The sequence below is a fragment of the Coptis chinensis genome, chromosome 3, assembly GCF_015680905.1.
Source record: "Coptis chinensis isolate HL-2020 chromosome 3, ASM1568090v1, whole genome shotgun sequence".
NCBI lineage: Eukaryota > Viridiplantae > Streptophyta > Magnoliopsida > Ranunculales > Ranunculaceae > Coptis > Coptis chinensis.
The window spans coordinates 25,769,417-25,788,483 of NC_141458.1; the positions used below are offsets into that span (position 1 = coordinate 25,769,417).

At 39.2% G+C, this 19,067-nt stretch overlaps 1 protein-coding gene across 1 annotated transcript; it reads left to right on the forward strand.

The window, feature by feature from the left end:
* Positions 1-989: 989 nt before the first annotated feature.
* On the forward strand, positions 990-10,014 carry LOC147508853 (LEAF RUST 10 DISEASE-RESISTANCE LOCUS RECEPTOR-LIKE PROTEIN KINASE-like 2.2). The gene is made up of 2 exons (XM_086601213.1): positions 990-1,624; positions 8,645-10,014. The coding sequence occupies exons 1-2, from the start codon at positions 1,501-1,503 to the stop codon at positions 9,919-9,921; spliced, it is 1,401 nt and encodes a 466-aa protein (XP_086457339.1). The 5' UTR covers positions 990-1,500; the 3' UTR covers positions 9,922-10,014.
* The last annotated feature ends 9,053 nt before the right edge of the window (positions 10,015-19,067 follow it).

Below are 19,067 nucleotides of genomic sequence, written 5' to 3' on the forward strand. Positions count from 1 at the left end.
TTTTGTAATTTGTACTTTCAAGCTTTTACGGTTTTACCACTGGTGAAATATCGGAAAACAATTGCTGATTGAAATCTTGGGTTTTCAGGGTTTGTATATAGTTTTTAACCGGCTTCTCTGACCTATCTGTTTATAGTTGGGTACTATAACTGCCGGACCCCAATTTGTGTTTGGCAGACTCCAAAAAAAAAAACAATTATTACAAGTATGCTATTAGTCCCCAAAAAATAAACGACCCGGATAGGTCATTTAGACTAAGTTCCAAACGACTTGGCCACACCATTTGGGACTTAGTCGTTTGACCCGGCCACACCGGTCAAGAGCCCAAAAAACAAAACTTTATATTTTTTCAAAGTTCAAATCCCAAACGACATGGTCATACCGTCTGGACTGAGTCCAAAACGATGTGGCCATGTCGTTTGGGATTTGGATTTAGTCCAAACGGTGTGGCCATATCGTTGGAGACTTAGTTCAAACGGTGTGGCCATATCGTTGGGGATTTTTCTAAGTCTAAACGGTGTGACCATTTTTTTCTAAGTCTAAATCCCAAACTACATTGTCGAGTCCAAAACGATGTGGCCATATCGTTTGGGATTTGAACTTTGAAAAAAATTTAAAGTTCTATTTTTTGGGCTCTTGACCGGTGTGGCCGAGTCATTTAGACTAAGTCCAGGTCATTTAGACTAAATCCCAAACGGTGTGGCCAAGTCGTTTGAGACTTAGTCCAAACTACCTAGCCAGGTGGTTTAAGTTTGGGGTTTTCGAATTCAATTTTTTTGGGACCAATAACATACTTGTAATAATTGTTTTTTTTTTAGATTTTGTGAGACCAATGACACACTTGTAATAATAGTTTTTTTTTTGTAAGAGTCTGCGCAAAGTAACAAATATCTTATAGTTTGGACCAATCTAAAATTTCTAAGTGATCAAGAGGTTTTTTTATGTGTCAAATTTCAATATTTGGTTGGACCCTTCTTTTAAAAATGATTACTGATCGAGTATTGATGAACAAGTTAATTTCATAAGCCTGAATATGTAGTCAGGTTTCAAAACAAATAGATGAGCCGTGACGAGGCCGGTTGAATTACAGAGATGTGTGTGGTACAGAGATTGATCGCTGTACCACACACACACATCTCGTATCTCGGCGCACACACACATCTCGAAATACACACAGATATTGAGGCACACACATCTCGAATTCGGATCAACGGCGAAATAACACGGTTACAGTGATGATCTCTGTACCCGGTTGTAGAGATCTCGAGTCCGAAGTACAGATACGTTTACTGACAAAAATAATTCCCTCCCAACTTCCCAAGTCAAAGTAGTTTTCATGCTTTTTTTCTAGGAAATTTCCATGGGAAACGCGTTATGACTCATGAGGAGTTGAATTTTTACAAGTCAAACTTCGAAAGCTTCAAGACTTAGCTTTGTTTGTTCATCTTCATCTCTTTTAGTGTTGAGTTTGTTAATCATTTCTTTTGAAACTCCGAAGAGATGTCCTTGGAAAATACTCGTTGGCCAAATGATGTGTTCAGCAACCCTCAGCCGATGGACAACTTTGACACATTTAACGACGAAGTTAACTCTACATTTAGATGGGCTTTGGCGATTTCCATTAGTAAGTTGATACGACTCAAGATATTCTCAACATGCAATTAGTATTTCTCAATTAGCACAATACATGTTCAGATGTAATCCTAGCATGGTATGCTCTTGCACTTTTGCTCGTAGCAATTTTAATTTCTTGTGTGTATTGTGTACGCGATGGAGTGATTAACTAACAAACACTCTCGTGTATGCTATGTGTGTGGCTATAGATGCGTCTATTAGTGGTGGATCCAATTCAAGCAGGTTGTGATAAAGCACCGTCTTAGATTAGATTTACTTAAGTTATCAATATGTAAACTTCTAGATACGACACATGCCATGTGTCTATCATGTGACATGCATGTGCCATATCATATACATATACATGTTTACAAGGTGCCTATCATGTGACATGCATGTGCCGTATCTAGAAGTTTACATATTAATAACATAAGTAAATCTAATATAAGGCGGTGCTTTATCAGTTAACTACTTAACCTTTTTTTTTTTTTTTGCTGGGTAAGGTTAAATGTATTAAAATAAAAAGAAAGTACAGAGGGTATTTAGAGTTGCAACATTCTGCACACTCTAAGGTCAAGCCATTTCAAGCATCTACTACTCCAACTAGATTTGAAATAGTTTACATTTACTGAAAACGGTAGAAAGTTTGGAATGGTCCTTCCCATGTGTGAAGCCAATCAGGTTTTCCGTCCCACACTACCCGTTCATTAACAGCAAGAGATGTTCCAGTCTTAGCCAATATATCCGTAGTAAAATTGGCTTCCTTGAAAATGCAAGTAATTTTTATGTTCGGAACTGCAAGTATGCAATTTTTCCACCTTGCTTGCAATTTCCACGGCACATCTCTACTATTAAAAGCCAATGCAACAACCTCAGAGTCTGTCTCCACCCATAGGTTTAACCATACCCTAGATATTGCAATCTCCACCCCTTCAAGAATGGCCATACACTCTGCACAAAAGCTTGTGCCATTGCCAATGTTTTTCCACACAGTAAGCTTGAAAGCTCCCATATTGTCTCTGTAAGAAATGCCAATTCCAGCCATTCCCGGATTACCCAGCGAAACCCCATCTGTGTTCAACTTCAATATATTTGGTTCAGGAGGAATCCAAATACATTGCTTGATACTTGGTACTCTTCGTGCTTTAGACCCAACATCCCAGAATTTAAAAACACCATTTTCAAACTGGGATCGGTAATTATAGGTGTTTGACAAGTTGCTAGTAATTTTCACCTGTGTGCGAATGTAGTACTTACACTCACGAATGTTAAGCTTCTTTCCCTCAAAATGAATCAGATTCCTCTGCTTTCGTATACCAACTAGACTAGCAACCATACAAGCATTCCACAGCTGTTTCACTCTTGGGCTCCATTGGTTATTCACTCTCAACGCATCATTCAGATTTAACACCGGAGTGGCATTAAAAGCTGTAGAGATCCACTGCCACAATTGTTGAGAAGAACTACATTGCCAAAATAGGTGCTCATGTGTCTCTGGGTATTGTCTGCATAGTCTACAACAAGATGCCATATGTACCCCCAGTCTTTGCACTTTATCGTCAGTTGCTACACCCTTTTGCAAGATCTTCCAAGCTAAAACTGTAGGTCTAGGGTGTATATAACTGTTCCAGATACATTTGCTCCATTGAATCACCTGTTCCTTCTCTCTGATCTCTTCATATGCTGATTATATACTGATTTTGTAGAGAAATTGCCCGTCGTATCAGGAAACCACACTACATAATCACTGAAGCTTGAATCACACTTCTGTACTGACGTAATGTCCACATTCACACTCTCCATCACCTCCTGTAAGACTGAAGGAATAGACCATTGATCATCTTGCAGTAGATCACAAACCTTTGTTCTACACCCTTTCAGTTCCATTGGATTGATGTTAAGCAATTGTTTCAGAGACTTAGTTCCCAACCAGTTACTTCTCCACAAATCCACATTTTCACCATCTGCCACCACCCATTGAGATCTTGGGATCACTTCATTTAACGCCTCTTTGATGCCAGCCCAAATAGAAGTAGGCTTATGAAATGTGATTATTTCTCCATCTTTGTTGAAGTACTTGGCTCTAAGAAAAATATCCAGATCAGTATCACCAGCTAGAACCCCCCATGCCAATTTCATTAACATTGCTGTATTCATAGTTTTCAACCATTTTATACCCAGTCCACCTTCAGTCAACGGCTTACACACTCTATTCCAGCTAATAGTCACACCTTTCCTAGTGGTGGGATCACCTGACCACAAGAAATTCTTCATGAGAGTTTCAGCTTCTCTAATTACAGACATTGGCCATTTGTAAATTGCCATGTTGTAAATTGGGATGCTGCATAACACATATTTGACTAAGATAATTCTACCTTGAAATGATAATCTCCTACTAATCCAACTAGTAAGCTTTTTCTTAATCTTATCAAGAATAGGAGCAGCACGTGCTCTAGTGATTTTGCCTTGATTCAAAGGAATCCCAAGGTACTTTTCAGGTAACCTCTCTTCCACCATGTTCAATTCCTGTAGAGCTGTATGTTTTCTGTCTTCATTGAAGCCTCCAAAAAACACTTTACTCTTTACTTTGTTAATGTGCTGACATATCTTCCCAAAACATGGTTAAGCTTTCTGATACCCTTAATCCCTCCATTTGCAAAAATGATAATATCATCTACAAAAAGCAGATGAGAAGGAGCTTCAACACTCTTAATGGTGGTTAAAGGCATTAAGTGCTTCTTAGTTCTCAGATAGAGCAGTTCTCTGCTTAGAGTGTCTTCAGCAAGAGTGAAGAGAAGTGGAGATAAGGGATCACCCTGCTTTAAGCCCTTCTTCATTGCAAAATATCCCACTGGACCTCCATTCAATAAGATAGAAATATAAGCTAAGTTCACAATCTTTGTAATCCACTTAATCCAAGTATCTGAAAACCTAAGCCTTTTCATTACCTAAAAGAGAAAATCTCAATTCATAGCATCATAGGCCTGTGTTATATCCAGCTTCAGAGCCACTGAGCCACCATATTTCTTATTCTTCATCTCATTCATGAGTTTTGAAGCCAAGCAAATGCTAGTTTGGGAGCTTCTACCTGGTACAAAACCTGTTTGTTCCTTGGTAATGATCCTATCAGCCATAGAGTTCATCCTTCTTTGTAAAAGCTTTGTGATTATCTTGAACACGAAGTTTCCCATGCATATGGGTCTAAACTGACTTAATTTCTTGGCTTCTTTGTCCTTAGGAATCAATGCAATGAAGTTAGCATTTAATCCATTAGGTAAGCACCCTTGAATGAAAAAGGATTGAACAACAGTACACACATCCTATTTGATAATTTCCCAACATTTGAAGTAGAAATGACCCTGAAATCCATCCGGACCTGGAGAGCTATCCGCTTTCATTGAAAAAACTGTTTTTTGGATTTCTTCATAGTTGATAATTCTTGTGAGGAAATAATTATCTTCATCATCAATAAGTTTTGGAATAATACTCAGCAATTCTAGATCATGGGTGACTGGTGTATCTTGGTACTTTGCTTCATAGAAGCTGATTACATGTTGCTTAATCTGGTCTTGTTTAGTCAAGAGAGTTCCATCTTCTTTCATAATTTCTGTCATCATAGAAGCACCTAATCTGATCTTACACATGTTATGAAAGTAAGCTGAATTTCTGTCCCCCTCTTCATTGAATTTGGTTCTGCTTTTCTATCTCAAAATTGAAGCTCTATTTCCTTTGGCTGCATCCAGCTCAACTTCCTTCTGAACCATCTCAGCCACTAAACCATCTTCATTACTTTCATCTGCAAGCATCTGTAGTTTCACTAACTCTGCCTGTGCTTTTTTGATGTTTATGTCTACCAACCCAAAGGTCTCAGTATGCCACTTCTTGATATCCACTTTCAATCTATGTAGTTTTCTCATGACTTTGATGATAGGTGAAAGATACCCTTCAAAGGCTTGATTCCAACTGTATTTTACCATATCCATAAAAGTAGTGTGTACACCACATTTTATTGAATCTGAAGGGGATATTTTTTGGCTTTGGTACATAAGGATGAAAGCCGATGATTGGGGAGTGATCAGATGCATATCTGGCTTCAGCCTTGTATTTCCAACCAGCAAACTTTAGGTTCCATGCTTCATTGTAAAATACTCTATCCAATCTGCTAGTAACTCTCCTGTATCCCAGCTGATTGTTACACCAAGTGAACTTCATGCCTTCCCAAGTGCTCTCTAAAAGCTCAATCTCGTTAACAAAATTATTAAAATCTCGCATTGCCACTCTGCTAGGTGCTCTGATTCCTTTCTTTTCCTCATTACGCAAGACCACATTAAAATCCCCAATCACTACCCATGGCGAAGTAGTATTAATGAGTTTAAGGTCTTGCCAGAGTTCTCTTCTTAGAATAAGAGAACAACTTGCATGCACAAAAGACAAAACACAATCATTGACAAGAACCGAAATATGTTGTTCAGTAACTAACACCACCCTCATATCTATGCCAATCTTGCAGAAAATCCATAAGTTACCCAATCTGCTCTGAGAATCATTGTGAATAATGGAATTCTCAAAATAATCCAATCTAAAATCATTCAAGAAACTGGTTTGTGGCTTGACTAGAGGTTCCGCCAAACAAACAATATCTGGGCTATGGGAATATATCATTTCCCTAAGTCTCTCCCTACCATTTTCTTTCACTACACCCCTAATATTCCAAAAAATTGTCTTCATTGAGAATTTTGGGGGGTAGGATTATCTTTCACCTTTTCATGAGTTTTCACACCAGAGGATAAGTCCGAGTCCTTGCCCTTCTTCTTATTAGTGAGCTGCTGAAGTTCTTTTGCTTTAAGTGTGGGCTTAATTACTCTATCGGAGCTTCTTGTAGGAGGATTCTGCTTTTCGACACCCACTTCTCCTTCTATTTCTAGCAAAGCAAATTTGTTACTTACTTGGAGGGATTCTTCAACATCTTTTGGAGGAAGATTTTCATTAATGCAACAGATAGTCTGTTCCTCCAAATTATGTTTCTCAAGTGTATGTTCCTCAAGAGGGAGGGATATAACTTGATTCTGTTCCTGAACCTGAGTTTCCTTTTGATTCTCAGCATGCGTTTCTTTTGGAATTTGCACTTCAGTCTCTTTTGGATCCTGTTGTGCTTCATTCAGTGTCTCATTCTGTGCAACTGTTGTGGATTCTTGATTCTCATTCAGTGGCTCTTGTTGTACCTCTTGGTTCTCATTCTGTGCATCTGTTGTAACCCATTGAGCTTGACTCTCTGAAGTTTGGCCCTTATCATCAACGATTTCAATCGGTTCACCCTGTGCATCACTTACTATGTTTATCTCTGGCAGGTGTTCTCCATCACTGGCTTGTACTTTCCCTTGTTCAGTATTCTCCACAATTGCATTCTCTTTGTCCTTCTTCCTTTGTTTCCTTCTCTGGTTCTTGGACATTCCACTAGTGGCATCCTCTCTTCTCCCAACTTGCTCCTTTTCCTTTTCCTTCTCCTTATTCTTGTTCAAATCTTCTTTCAAAATTCTGCATTCAGTCACCAAGTGGCCCACTCGTTTACAGTGATTGCAGAATTTAGGAAGGGTTCCTGTGTCCACCTTTTGCTAGAACTTAATATCTCTGCCACTGACTTCAACCCATATCTTTTCCGGAATTTTTTGTGTTAAGTCTACATCAACAAGAACACTTGCGTAGTATCCCAACTTTCTTTTTGCGGTGTTCTCATCAGTGTGAATTGGTCTTCCCACAGCCCTTCCTAACGAGAACAGAGTTTTCAGTTCCCAGTACTCAAGACTGAGGCCAGGGAATCTTATCCAAACAAGACCATTCAAATGATTCTCCTTACTAGTGGAAAAGTTTGGAGTCCATTTGCTTAATCTAAGGACTTGTTCATCAAAAACCCAAGTTCCCTGTGTCCACACTCTTTGGTAATCAGTTTCATCAGTGAAACAAAACATGATATATCCCTTACCAAGTGGGGTGGCTTGCCACTCACTTTTAGGTTTCCAGAGCTCCTTAACCTTATTATTGACATCATACATGTTGAGTTTAGACATGTCCAGTCTTCCTACCAGTCCAAGCTTACAATATTCTAACCCTTTATCCACATCATCAGTTTGAATCGAGATAGTAGGGTACTCACCTTGTCGACCAGGGGTTGGAAGCGTAGCTGTATCAACATCCCTTCCATATGTGGTCCTCGTAACATTTGCATATGTTTTCTTGCCATGTACACCTGTGCTTTGAATGTTTTGTACTTCTCCAGTGGTTGTAGCATTCAGTGAAGCATTTAGAGGTTCGTTATCAGTTTCCTTGTCTGAAATTCCATCCAAGAAGCCCCAAGGGCAAAATACTGCATCTTTAGGGAGAGGGGTTGTTTCTATGATGTCTCCCATGGTTTCTCTGTTCTTGCAAAGCTTTTCCGATCAGGAAAATGGGGTTAACCGCCGGTCAACCCATTTTAAAAAGGAAAGGTTTCCTCCCTTCACGAACCTTATCTAGAAAACTTGCTACAAAAGGAAACTATTTCTGTAATTTAGGTAAAAAGAGAGTAAAGGTCGGAAATACCCTTACTCACAAAGTTGCTCTCACACCTTAATTCGCAAAAAGTGATTTGCCTGGATTGAGAAGTCCATACATATCAGTGTCAGTGTCTCTCTTTGGCTTGTAAATGCTATCATAGGCTGAGAGAAGCGTTGTCTGTATTGTATAAGATGTTTAAGACGGGTATTCGACCACCACTTAACCTCAGTTTTTGGAAGCCTGTTCTATAACAATTTTCATATATTTTCAGTTTTGATTTTATCATGATACAAGATACAACGCACTTGCTCATATTAATTTTCTCTTTTACATGTTGCTTAGCTGATCGATAGTTGAACAGAATAATAGTGTGAACTGAGAAGTAACAATCATTTATGTTTGATATTTGTATCGCCATAGATGAGCTAAATTATATGGTTACTTCGGTTTGTAAGGCTGCTCTATGTACTAAACATTGCAAATTATCCACAATTTGCAGTTTCTACAGTGATAGGTGCAGTGGCGATAGTTGCAATAGTATATGCAATCATTGATTGCTTAAAGAAGGCAGGGACTGCAATACCAACCTATGCACGCATCTCAAGTGCTTATGCTGCAGCCCAAGATTCGGTCAGTGATGCTGTCAAAGTCACTATTCCACAAGATTTTCCATTAATTTCAAACTTACAAGATGGAAAGGAAACTGTGGAATTGTTTATAAGAGATATGGCGAAAGAAAAACCTATCAGATTTTCACCTCAACAGTTGGAAGGCTATACCAAGAATTACAGTATGATATTAGGATCAGGTGGATATGGAGTAGTCTACAAAGGAGAGTTTCTTACTGGAGAGAAAGTAGCTGTTAAGGTACTAAACAGCAACTTGAACAAGCAAGTTGAGAAACAGTTTATGGCAGAAGTCAGCACAATTGGAAGAACATACCACGTCAATCTGGTCAGACTGTATGGATTTTGCTTTGATCAAACCATGAAAGCACTCGTCTATGAATACATGGAGAATGGATCTCTTGACAAGTTCTTATTTAGCGAAAGCAAGACAATTCAATGGGATGTACTACACGAAATTGCGATTGGAACAGCAAAAGGAATTGCATACTTGCACGAGGAATGCCAAAAGAGGATAATTCACTATGACATCAAACCTGAAAATGTTCTTCTTGACGAAGCCTTGTTTCCTAAGGTTGCAGACTTCGGATTAGCAAAGCTTTTAAATAGGGATAGTACTCATGTAGCCATGACAGGATGTAAAGGGACCCCAGGATATGCCGCACCAGAGCTGTGGCAGCCATACCCAGTCTCTCATAAATGCGATGTTTACAGCTTTGGGATGTTATTGTTTGAGATTGTTGGGAGGAGGAGAAACCACGATGCTAACTTAAGTGAGGAACGCGAGTGGCTTCCGAGGTGGACTTGGGAGAATTTCAATCAAGGACATTTAGGTGAGCTGATGCAACTTTGTGGGATTGAAGAGGAAAACCGAGAGAAAGCAGAGAGAACGGCAATGGTTGCTCTGTGGTGTGTTCAGTACTTGCCTGAGACAAGGCCTCTTATGAGTACTGTGGTGAAGATGCTGGAGGAAGGACATGATATTAGCCCACCTCCAAACCCATTCCAACATCTGGAATCAACTGGATTAAATTTGAATGTTTCAAATGGAAGTAGTCTAGATTCAAGTTCTTGGATATCAACAACACAAACTTCTGAAATATCTTACTCTCTCCCAATAAGAAGGATATTCGAGATAGAAAGCAGCTAGCAAGTTCATCAAAAATTATTTCCAATTAATTGCGTTTGTAAGAAGTTTTTGTATCAAATCAGCTGTATTAATATATTCTGACAACTTAGTTAAGTAGTGTCCTCCGTCGTTCTTGTTGATGTAATGAAACATATATCTCTGCCTAATGTTTTTCAATCATACATAACACCACTTGGTGTCCAGTTCCTAACATATCAGAATGGAGGAGCACTAGCTTATAGAGTTATAGCCAAGTGTGGAAACAGGACAGGGGATATGATGTTACGATGTCTCCTAAGCTACATCTTGACCAAAATTATCATCAGCCTTTACTAGACTCGATACTGGTAACACTGTAGTCTGTAGACCAACCTTGACCATTCTCTCAGCCATATATCCCTCTTCTTCCTCGGCCTGTTACTTGTCCAGGTACTCTGTCATGCTTCAGCAATATATGTTCACTTTCAAGGTATCTTTAAAATCAGATTTCATGCTTAAGCTTTTTAAGGCCCAATTTGTATAAAGACATTGATCTCATGGTGGCTTGCCTAATATATTGTGCATTGGTAGTTGGGAAGAATTGATCCATGGCAAGTGTTAGAAACCTCGGCACTGGACGAACAGTTTCATTTCCTATATGAGCCCTCAAGTAGTGTACAGTGTACTACTAGAGCAATTCTGATCTTCATTTATTCACTTCATTTGTGTAGAATTTAACACCTAAGTAAAGAGACAAAACACAATAATTTATAGTGGTTCGGTGCCAATGCAGCGACCTATGTCCACGGGAGAAGAAAAGTTTTATATTGCTTGAGATAAGATAGTTTTGAGTTACAGAGATGTTTATATAGCACAACATGAGTGCATATTCGTGTCTATTGTTTCTAAAAGGATTGGAGACTTTCCTTTATAGAAAACATACGAATTTGATAAATTTTTGTCAAAACCGACTAGGGCCCGCCCTGCGCTCATATTGGTCTTGGTCGAGGCGCACCCTGCGCTCTTGCCTTGCCGAATCTCCAGGCGATTGAGCGCGCCCTGCCCTCGACTTTGCTTGTCCAAAGGCACGAACTGCGCTCGTCTTTCTTCTCCCACAATTTGGAATACGTACAGCAAACACATGAATACTCACCAAGTCACTGGACCATAGTCTATTAAACGAAGACAACATACTTTCCCAATAAAGATCACCTTAGATGCGCTTCTAGAATTTTACAGGCATAAAACTAAAATGGATTCTTCCAAAGAGACTTTGTAAATGATGCTTGGTCATACAAGGACATCTCGATCTCACGAGAATGAATCTGCGACTATTTATGCATCCCTTATACTGGAATTAGCAATAATTAAGAACATTGTTTTTCCTAGGATCGGAGTCCAGCCCTTCTCCTGCTACTTGGCCCATGATGGCATGATTGAATTACTTGAATATCAGTTTATGGTTTGTTGAGGGTATGCTAAGTGATGATAATATAATTTGCTAGTTCTTTCTTTGTAGCTAAATCCAATGGCATACAATATATTATTTTTTTCTAACGTGGTTTTCACTTCGGGAGTTCGGGTGGTCCTAGTCACCACAGAGTCCTGCCAGCTTACCAGGCATTTCTTAAGGTAAGCCAGGGGAGTAGGCTATCACACCCGTCTCTTAATTAGTCACTTTCAGCAGCATTGCAAGCCAGGGGACTCAACATGCGTCTCCAGTCTCCTCAGGCCAACTGCCGCTACTACCCTGATGGCATACAATAAATAAATACGCCATCAAATGGATTAATTTTCCTCAAAACTAAAATGATTATTTCAGATGATAGGATCGTGAACGAAGCCAGCTGAGGCATGGACTTAATCTAGCTTCTTTACTGACAGTATTAATTTGAAAATCACTGTCAGTTGATTTACCAAAAACAAAAAATAAATAAACACCATCACTGGGTCCAAATCATTATCATGTGTTGAACTATGTTGAGTCTCACACATTCTATAAGTGTGAGACCATATCTTATTTAGTAATTTCTATTTCAGTAAAACCTATCATCTAGTATAAATATATGAATTGTAGCTTAGAGTAAATATACTCTAAACCCTAGCTTCTTCTTGTGCCTCCATTATTTCTTCTTCTTCTTCTTCTCCACTCCATCTCTTTAACCTAACTAGTTAACCACTATATGTCTCTCCTAGCATAATGTAACATGGTATCAGGAGCCGACTCTGTTTAGAGAATGCTAAGAGAGTGAGATATGCAGTTTCAAGATTCCAGTTTTAGTATTAATTGCTGTCTTAGTATTGTTTCGCTTCCGCAATCTCTCGATATTGATAAAGAGGAGTACTACAAGTTTTCAAAAGGGGAAGGCGTGATATCGTCATCTCGCTGTATCTCTCAATTTCTACGTGCGGCGCTTTCGGTTAAAGAGTCTTGAAGTCGCGCTTGGCCTTTCGAACCATTGTATCTCGGTTTCTTATTCTTTCCATCAAGTGAGTTTTTCTTCTCTTTATAATGACTGATGTTGTTCCAAAATTCGATGAATTCGGTAATACGTCTATTTTCTCTGTTGGTATGACCTCTGTCAAATTGGAGGGTGTTGCCAATTATCTTTAATGGGCAGAGGCAGTTATTGTTTATTTTATTGGAAAAGGTAAGGAAAATCATCTGATAGATCCCCCAGATGATAAAAGAAAGACAACCTGGACGAAAGATGATGCCTTGGTTAAGAATTTCCTGTGGAATACTATAGAGAAGGATGTTCGTAATACTGTGCGGTTTTTCAAAACCTCTAAGGAGATTTGGGAGTATCTACAAGAATCATACTCTCAATCTCAGAATACTTCTTATATCTTTCAGTTGTATGAGAACATCTTTGATCTCACTCAAGGCGATATGTCTATCTCTGAATATTACAATTCTCTTCGTAGCAAGTGAGAAGAACTGAATATTTATCACCCACTTACTACAGACATAAATCAGTTGAAGAAACAAATAGAGGAATTTTGAGTCTCAAAATTCCTATCTGGGCTACGTCCCGAGTTTGCTAATGTGAAAGCCCAAGTTCAAGCTAAATCTAAGTTCCTTACTCTGTCTGAAGCTTATTCTCGTCTTTCTCGTATTACTGCACCTCCTCCAAGGCACAATGACAGTGCGGCTTTATTGATCCCTCCAAGCAACAATAACAACCCCTCCTCTGGTCGTGGTAATGGAGGTAGAGGGGGTAGAGCCGGTCGTGGACGTAGAGGTGGTCGTAACCAAGGGAGTGGTCGTGGTCGTGGTATTGGCGGTTTTGATCCTTGTGAGCATTGTGGGCGCACAAATCATAGTTCTGATTTTTGTTGGGATATAACAGGACGCCCACCTTTGCATAAAGCCAACAATGCCACAGTAGTTGATCAGAAAGTGACCGATTTTCAACAAGTTCAAGAAGACCTTGCAGCCCTGATGAAGCGGATACAAGCTATTCCAATCAGTTCATCGAGTTCATCTATCCAACCCACTGCAACCCTAGCCGATTCAGGTAAAACATGTTTTCATACAAGTGGTAACAACTCTTGGGTCATTGACTTAGGAGCTTCTAATCATATGACAGGTAATCCCCAGTTGTTTCCTAATCTTGAGTATACTCACACACCAACATATATCACATTAGCAAATGGGGCTAAGGCTAGTATTCTTGGTCGGGGTACTATTTAGTTAACTCGTAATATATCACTTGTCTCTGTCTTGCTTATTCAAAATTTTCTCTTTAATCTATTGTCTATTCATCGTCTCATCCAATCTTCTCACTGTAATGTCATGTTTTCTTCTAATCATGTTGTGTTTCAGGATCTACAGACAAAGACACTAGTTGGTGGGGGGTATGAGCACGGCGACATCTATTACTTTCAAGATGGTTATGGGCACTCTCACCAAAAGCAGGCTTTCACAGTCTCAGTCTCTCCTGTTCAGTGGCATAGACGTCTTGGTCATCTTCCTCTGGCTAGTTTGCGAAGTTTAGTTTCCAATATTTCTTCTAGTATTCAGTCTTTAAGTTATGAGATTTGTGAGTTAGCTAAACATCGTCGTGCTACTTACAAAAATAGGTTAAATAAGTGTTCTAGTGCTCATTTTCAGTTAGTTCATTCAGATGTCTGGGGTCCTTGTAGAACCATTGGCCTTTTTGGAGCCAAGTACTTTATTACATTTATAAATGATTTCTCTCGTGTTTGTTGGGTATATATTATGGAAAATCGTTCTCAAGTATTCTCTGTATTTCAAAAATTCTATGCTGATATTACTAATCGGTATTCTGCACACATGCATGTTTTTCGAACTGATAATGCCAAAAGACTATACCTCTGCAATATTCAAGTGTTTTTTAGATGACCATGGCATTACACATCAAACCTCCTGTGTGGATACACCTCAACAAAATGGGGTTGCTGAGAGAAAGAACGGACCCATTCTTGAAGTCGCTCGATGCTTAATGTTTCAAACAAATCTCCCAAAGTTTTATTGGGCAGAGGCAGTCCTTACTGCCACATACTTGATTAATCGTATGCCCTCTTCAGTGTTAGGGGGAAAAACACCACACTCTGTTCTTTTTCCTGGTCAACCTTCTTTCCATCTTCCCCCTCGAATTTTTGGTTGTGTCTGCTTTGTTCATAATCTTCAACCGAGTCGTGATAAGTTGGGCTCTCGTGCTATTAAGTGTGTTTTCCTTGGGTATTCTCGTACACAAGTATTATAGTCCTCATCATCTGCGCAAATCATTTGTCTGTGTTGATGTTACTTTTTTTGAAGATGTCCCGTTTTACTCTTCAGAAGGGAAGGTGTCCTCTGAACCATTTGAGGATTATATTGTGTTATGCCATCTAGTGTTGTTGATCTTCCTACGACAATTGGTGCTAATGAGGAAGCTAATAATCAGGTTGGAGCTCCATCAGACGGAACGCATGCACGCCCTACAGATAGCCTTACAGAAGCACGCGCCCCCTTACCTACAGCTGCTCTTCGCGAGTTTGAGGCCGAAAGTTCAACTGCATGCTCCGCTGCCCTCACCTCTTCCCACTGTATCTGTGGATCCTATTGCCATTCCGTCTGACCTCGATGTTCCTATTGCCCTACGGAAACTTGAACGTCCACCTGCCAGTATGCGTCTTCCTAGTAAGTATGCCTAGTATTCTATTTCTCAGTATGTTTCCACTGATCATTTACCACCATCTGTCAAGTATTTTGCTACGTCCTTGTTGTTTGTCTCTGTCCCTTCTAACTACATCAGGGAAGTTCTATCCCATCCTGGCTGGAAGGCAATGGATGAGGAGTTGAGTGCCTTGTATTCTAATGACACTTGGGTCCTTACAGATCTTCCTTCTGGGAAGAAAGCGGTTGCTTGTAAGTGGGTTTTCACTATTAAGCATAATCCGGATGGTACTATTTCTCGGTTAAAGGCTCGCCTAGTTGCAAAAGGCTTTACCCAGACTTATGGTATTGATTACTCCAAGACGTTTTCTCCTGTTGCAAAGTTAGCCTCTGTGCATATTGTTATTTCTCTTGCTGTTCATCATCACTGGCCTCTGTTTTAGTTAGATGTGAAGAATGCCTTTTTACATATAGATCTCCTGGAGGAAATCTATATGGTACAACCTCCTAGTTTTGTTGCTCAAAGGGGGAAAGTCTGTCAATTAAAGAAGTCTCTTTATGGGCTCAAGCAATCTCCTAGAGCTTGGTTTGCGAAATTTAGCCATGTTTTGATGGCTAATGAAATGACTAGGTGTGAATATGATCATTCCATGTTTTACCGAAAGACCCAGCAATGAATCTTAGTTATGTATGTTGATGATATCATTGTCACAGGGTCTGACAAATAGGGTATTGCTCAACTTAAAGTCAATCTCTCAAGACAGTTCCAGACCAAAGATCTAGGAGAACTGAAGTATTTCTTAGGCATTGAAGTTACAAGGTTCTCTGGTGAAATTCATCTCTCACAAAGAAAGTATGTATTAGACCTGTTCAGTGAGATAGGTAATTTATGAGCTCGCCCAGTAGAGACTCCTATGGATTCGAATGACAAACTCCAGTCAGATGTTGGAGAGTTGTATGTCGATATTGAGGGATAACGTAGATTGGTGGGAAAGCTGATCTATGCTACTATCACTCGCCCAGATATCTCGTTTGCAGTCAGTGTAGTATCTCAGTATATGCATGCACCATAGATTCCTCACTGCCAGGTAGTTATTCGTATTGTGAGGTATTTGAAAGGTTCTCCTAATTGTGGATTGGTATATCGTTCTAATGGAAATTTTGATGTTGTTGGATATTCAGATGCTGATTATGCAGGATCAGTTTCAAATAGACGATCCACCATTGGGTATTGTACCTTCCTTTGTGGAAATTTAGTGACATGGAAGAGTAAAAAGTAAACAGTTGTGTCAAAGTCTAGTGCAGAGACTGAGTATAGAGCTATGGCTTAGGGGACTGGTGAGTTAATGTGGATTCGTAATCTGCTACATGAGTTAGGTTTCGAGGTACATCTACTGATCCCTCTTCATTGTGACAATCAGGTAGCCATTCATATTGCTTCTAATCCAGTATTTCATAAGCGAACTAAGCACATAGAGGTAGATTGTCATTATGTCAGACATAAGGTTGAAACAAAGGAGATAAGTTAATGTAATACTAAGTGCGTTAGCTCAAAAACAATCAAAAGAATCGCTCTTTAACCAAAAAACAATGAAATAACTTTATAAAATCAATGAATGATCTTATCACAATCCTCCTAAGCCTTTAAATAGGCGTCCTAACCCTAAACTAAACAAGCGGTGACTTTCTCGAACCAATCCTACCAAAAATAAGCAAAACAATTGATTATTCGTGTAAAGCACACGATAAGGCCCAGAGCGCGACCTGCGCTTATATCAAGGCAAAACTTAGCGCACCACAGATGTTGAACATTAAAGACATCCGAAGTCCGGATATGACTAGGCAAACGAAGGCGATAGGCATTCGTGTTAATCTTTTCAATCACCTCCACAGGACCAATCTTGCGATGTTTCAACTTATTATAGTCACCAATGGAAAAACGGTCTTTAGTAAGGACAGCCCAGACAAAATCACCCACCTCAAAATGGACATCACGACGGTGGCGATCAACAGTATTGATAAGAGCCCAAAACTGTAGTTTTAACCCTGTAACAGTCATACTTTTAGACCAATTATGTGAGTAATAATTAAGAGTTAACACTGATTACGTGTTTTTATGCATTTCGGGCTTCAAAGTCCATTATGTGCATAAATGTGCCACTTTAGCGAGATAAAGGAGCAAAAGGTCGGTTACTAAGGAGTTCCGTGACTAAAGGCCAAGATTCAAGAAGACAAAGCCTTCTAAAAGCCGATCAAAAGCTGAAAAGTCGACGCGAGCGCGTAACAAAACACAAGTCGAGAACTTAGAAGGGCCGTATCTTTGGACTCAGACCTCGGAATGGGGCCTACCTTATGTCAAAACGACCGGCTCGGAAAGAGCTTTCCAATGGTCTAAGCCTTGACCCAATCAGAGGAGCAAAAGTGGACGAAAAATCTGTTGAAGCCAACTGCAGCTGAAGAGGCCTTTTTGGACTGAAAGAATTGGGTTTTGGGCCTGATTCTCTGGCCCAAAACATGGCTCCAAGCCCATGCACGATTTTTGGATCTGAATGTATAAAAACCAAAGCTTCACTCTTTGTTAATGGTAGATAGGGTAGATAGTTAATGGTAGCTAGTTAGACCTAAAAATATATAGAATTCTAGATCTAGTTTTCAGTAGATTAATTAAGTTTAGTTCCATTTCAATTCTTGTTTTAGATTAAACTCTTAGAATCATTATTCTTAATTAGTTTGATTAATAAAATAGCTAGTTTGTCAATTTTGATTCTTGCCATTTACAATTGTGTAGATCTAAATTCCCTTATTACGTAGATAGCTAGACTTAGATTAGTTAGATTATTAATTTAGTATTGAATCATTGTTTTATTATTCATTAGATTAATAAAATAGTGTTCTCCATAAGTTAGTTTCATTTCCATTAATTGTTTAATTTAAATTCGTAGATTCATTTAATTGTCATTATTAGTTTAATTCAAATTATTGCATTAGTAGTTTTGAATTGGGTTTAAACAAGTAAAGTTTCAATCTTTATATCATGTCTTGTTTGAATTCCATTGGGAATGATAGCGTGATGATTCTCGGCTAAACCTCCATTGAGGGGGTTGAGAAGCCTTGATGAAAGCTTGATTCCGATTATCGTAGAGTCATCGTAATTTCCTTTCCACTCTAGAAACGATTAGTTCACTATGAGAATGGGTTTAATCGTTCACATACTAGTTATGAATTGGTAGAAATGTCATGTGTAATTAGGGATTAGGAGTAACCATATTGTCCTGCGAAGCAATTCAATTCGGATTCTGACGATTAGATTCGTTAGTAGGATTAAGTCGAAGTTAAGGTGGAATCAATCCCCTCTAACTCCTTATCATAGAATCAACGTAGCATTCCCATAGTTGTTCTAATAGTCGACTAGTTGCATCTTGTGGGTAGTTGCATCGTAGTCTAGTTGCCACTTCGTAAATCTCTCATTAGACTTTAGAGTTAAGAATACTTATACGTAGAGAACACAGTATGCGGAAGGACTAGGAGTGGAACGAATCACTCTACTCCACTATATCTCATAGGATTGAGAGTAGAAACTTTGATAAAATATAGGCACATAATTTAGTTTTAGTTTACTTACGTTTTGAGTTTCATTGTTCATTTCGTAGGTAAACTATCAATTTTATGTTTTATCAAGTATCCTTGTACTTTGCATTGGACTCTAATAACTTCTGACGAACAGTAGCATGAGTATCCTAAAGGTGCTGAGCAATCTCAGAAGCAGTAGAATGAATAGGCTGTAAACTAGGAATAGGCACCAGATCAGCCGTAATGCGAGGATTAAACCCATAGAGAACCTGGAAGGGACTATACCCCGGACTCCGATTAACCGAACGGTTAAAGGAAAACTCGGCTTGGGCAAGATGAGAATCCCACTGCTTGATCATAGTACCCACCAAAGAACGTAACAGATTACCCAAGGACCGGTTAACAACCTTAGTCTGGCCATCCGTCTGTGGATGATAGGCAGTACTAAATTTCAACTCAGTGTGCATTGTCTTCCATAAACAATGCCAAAAAT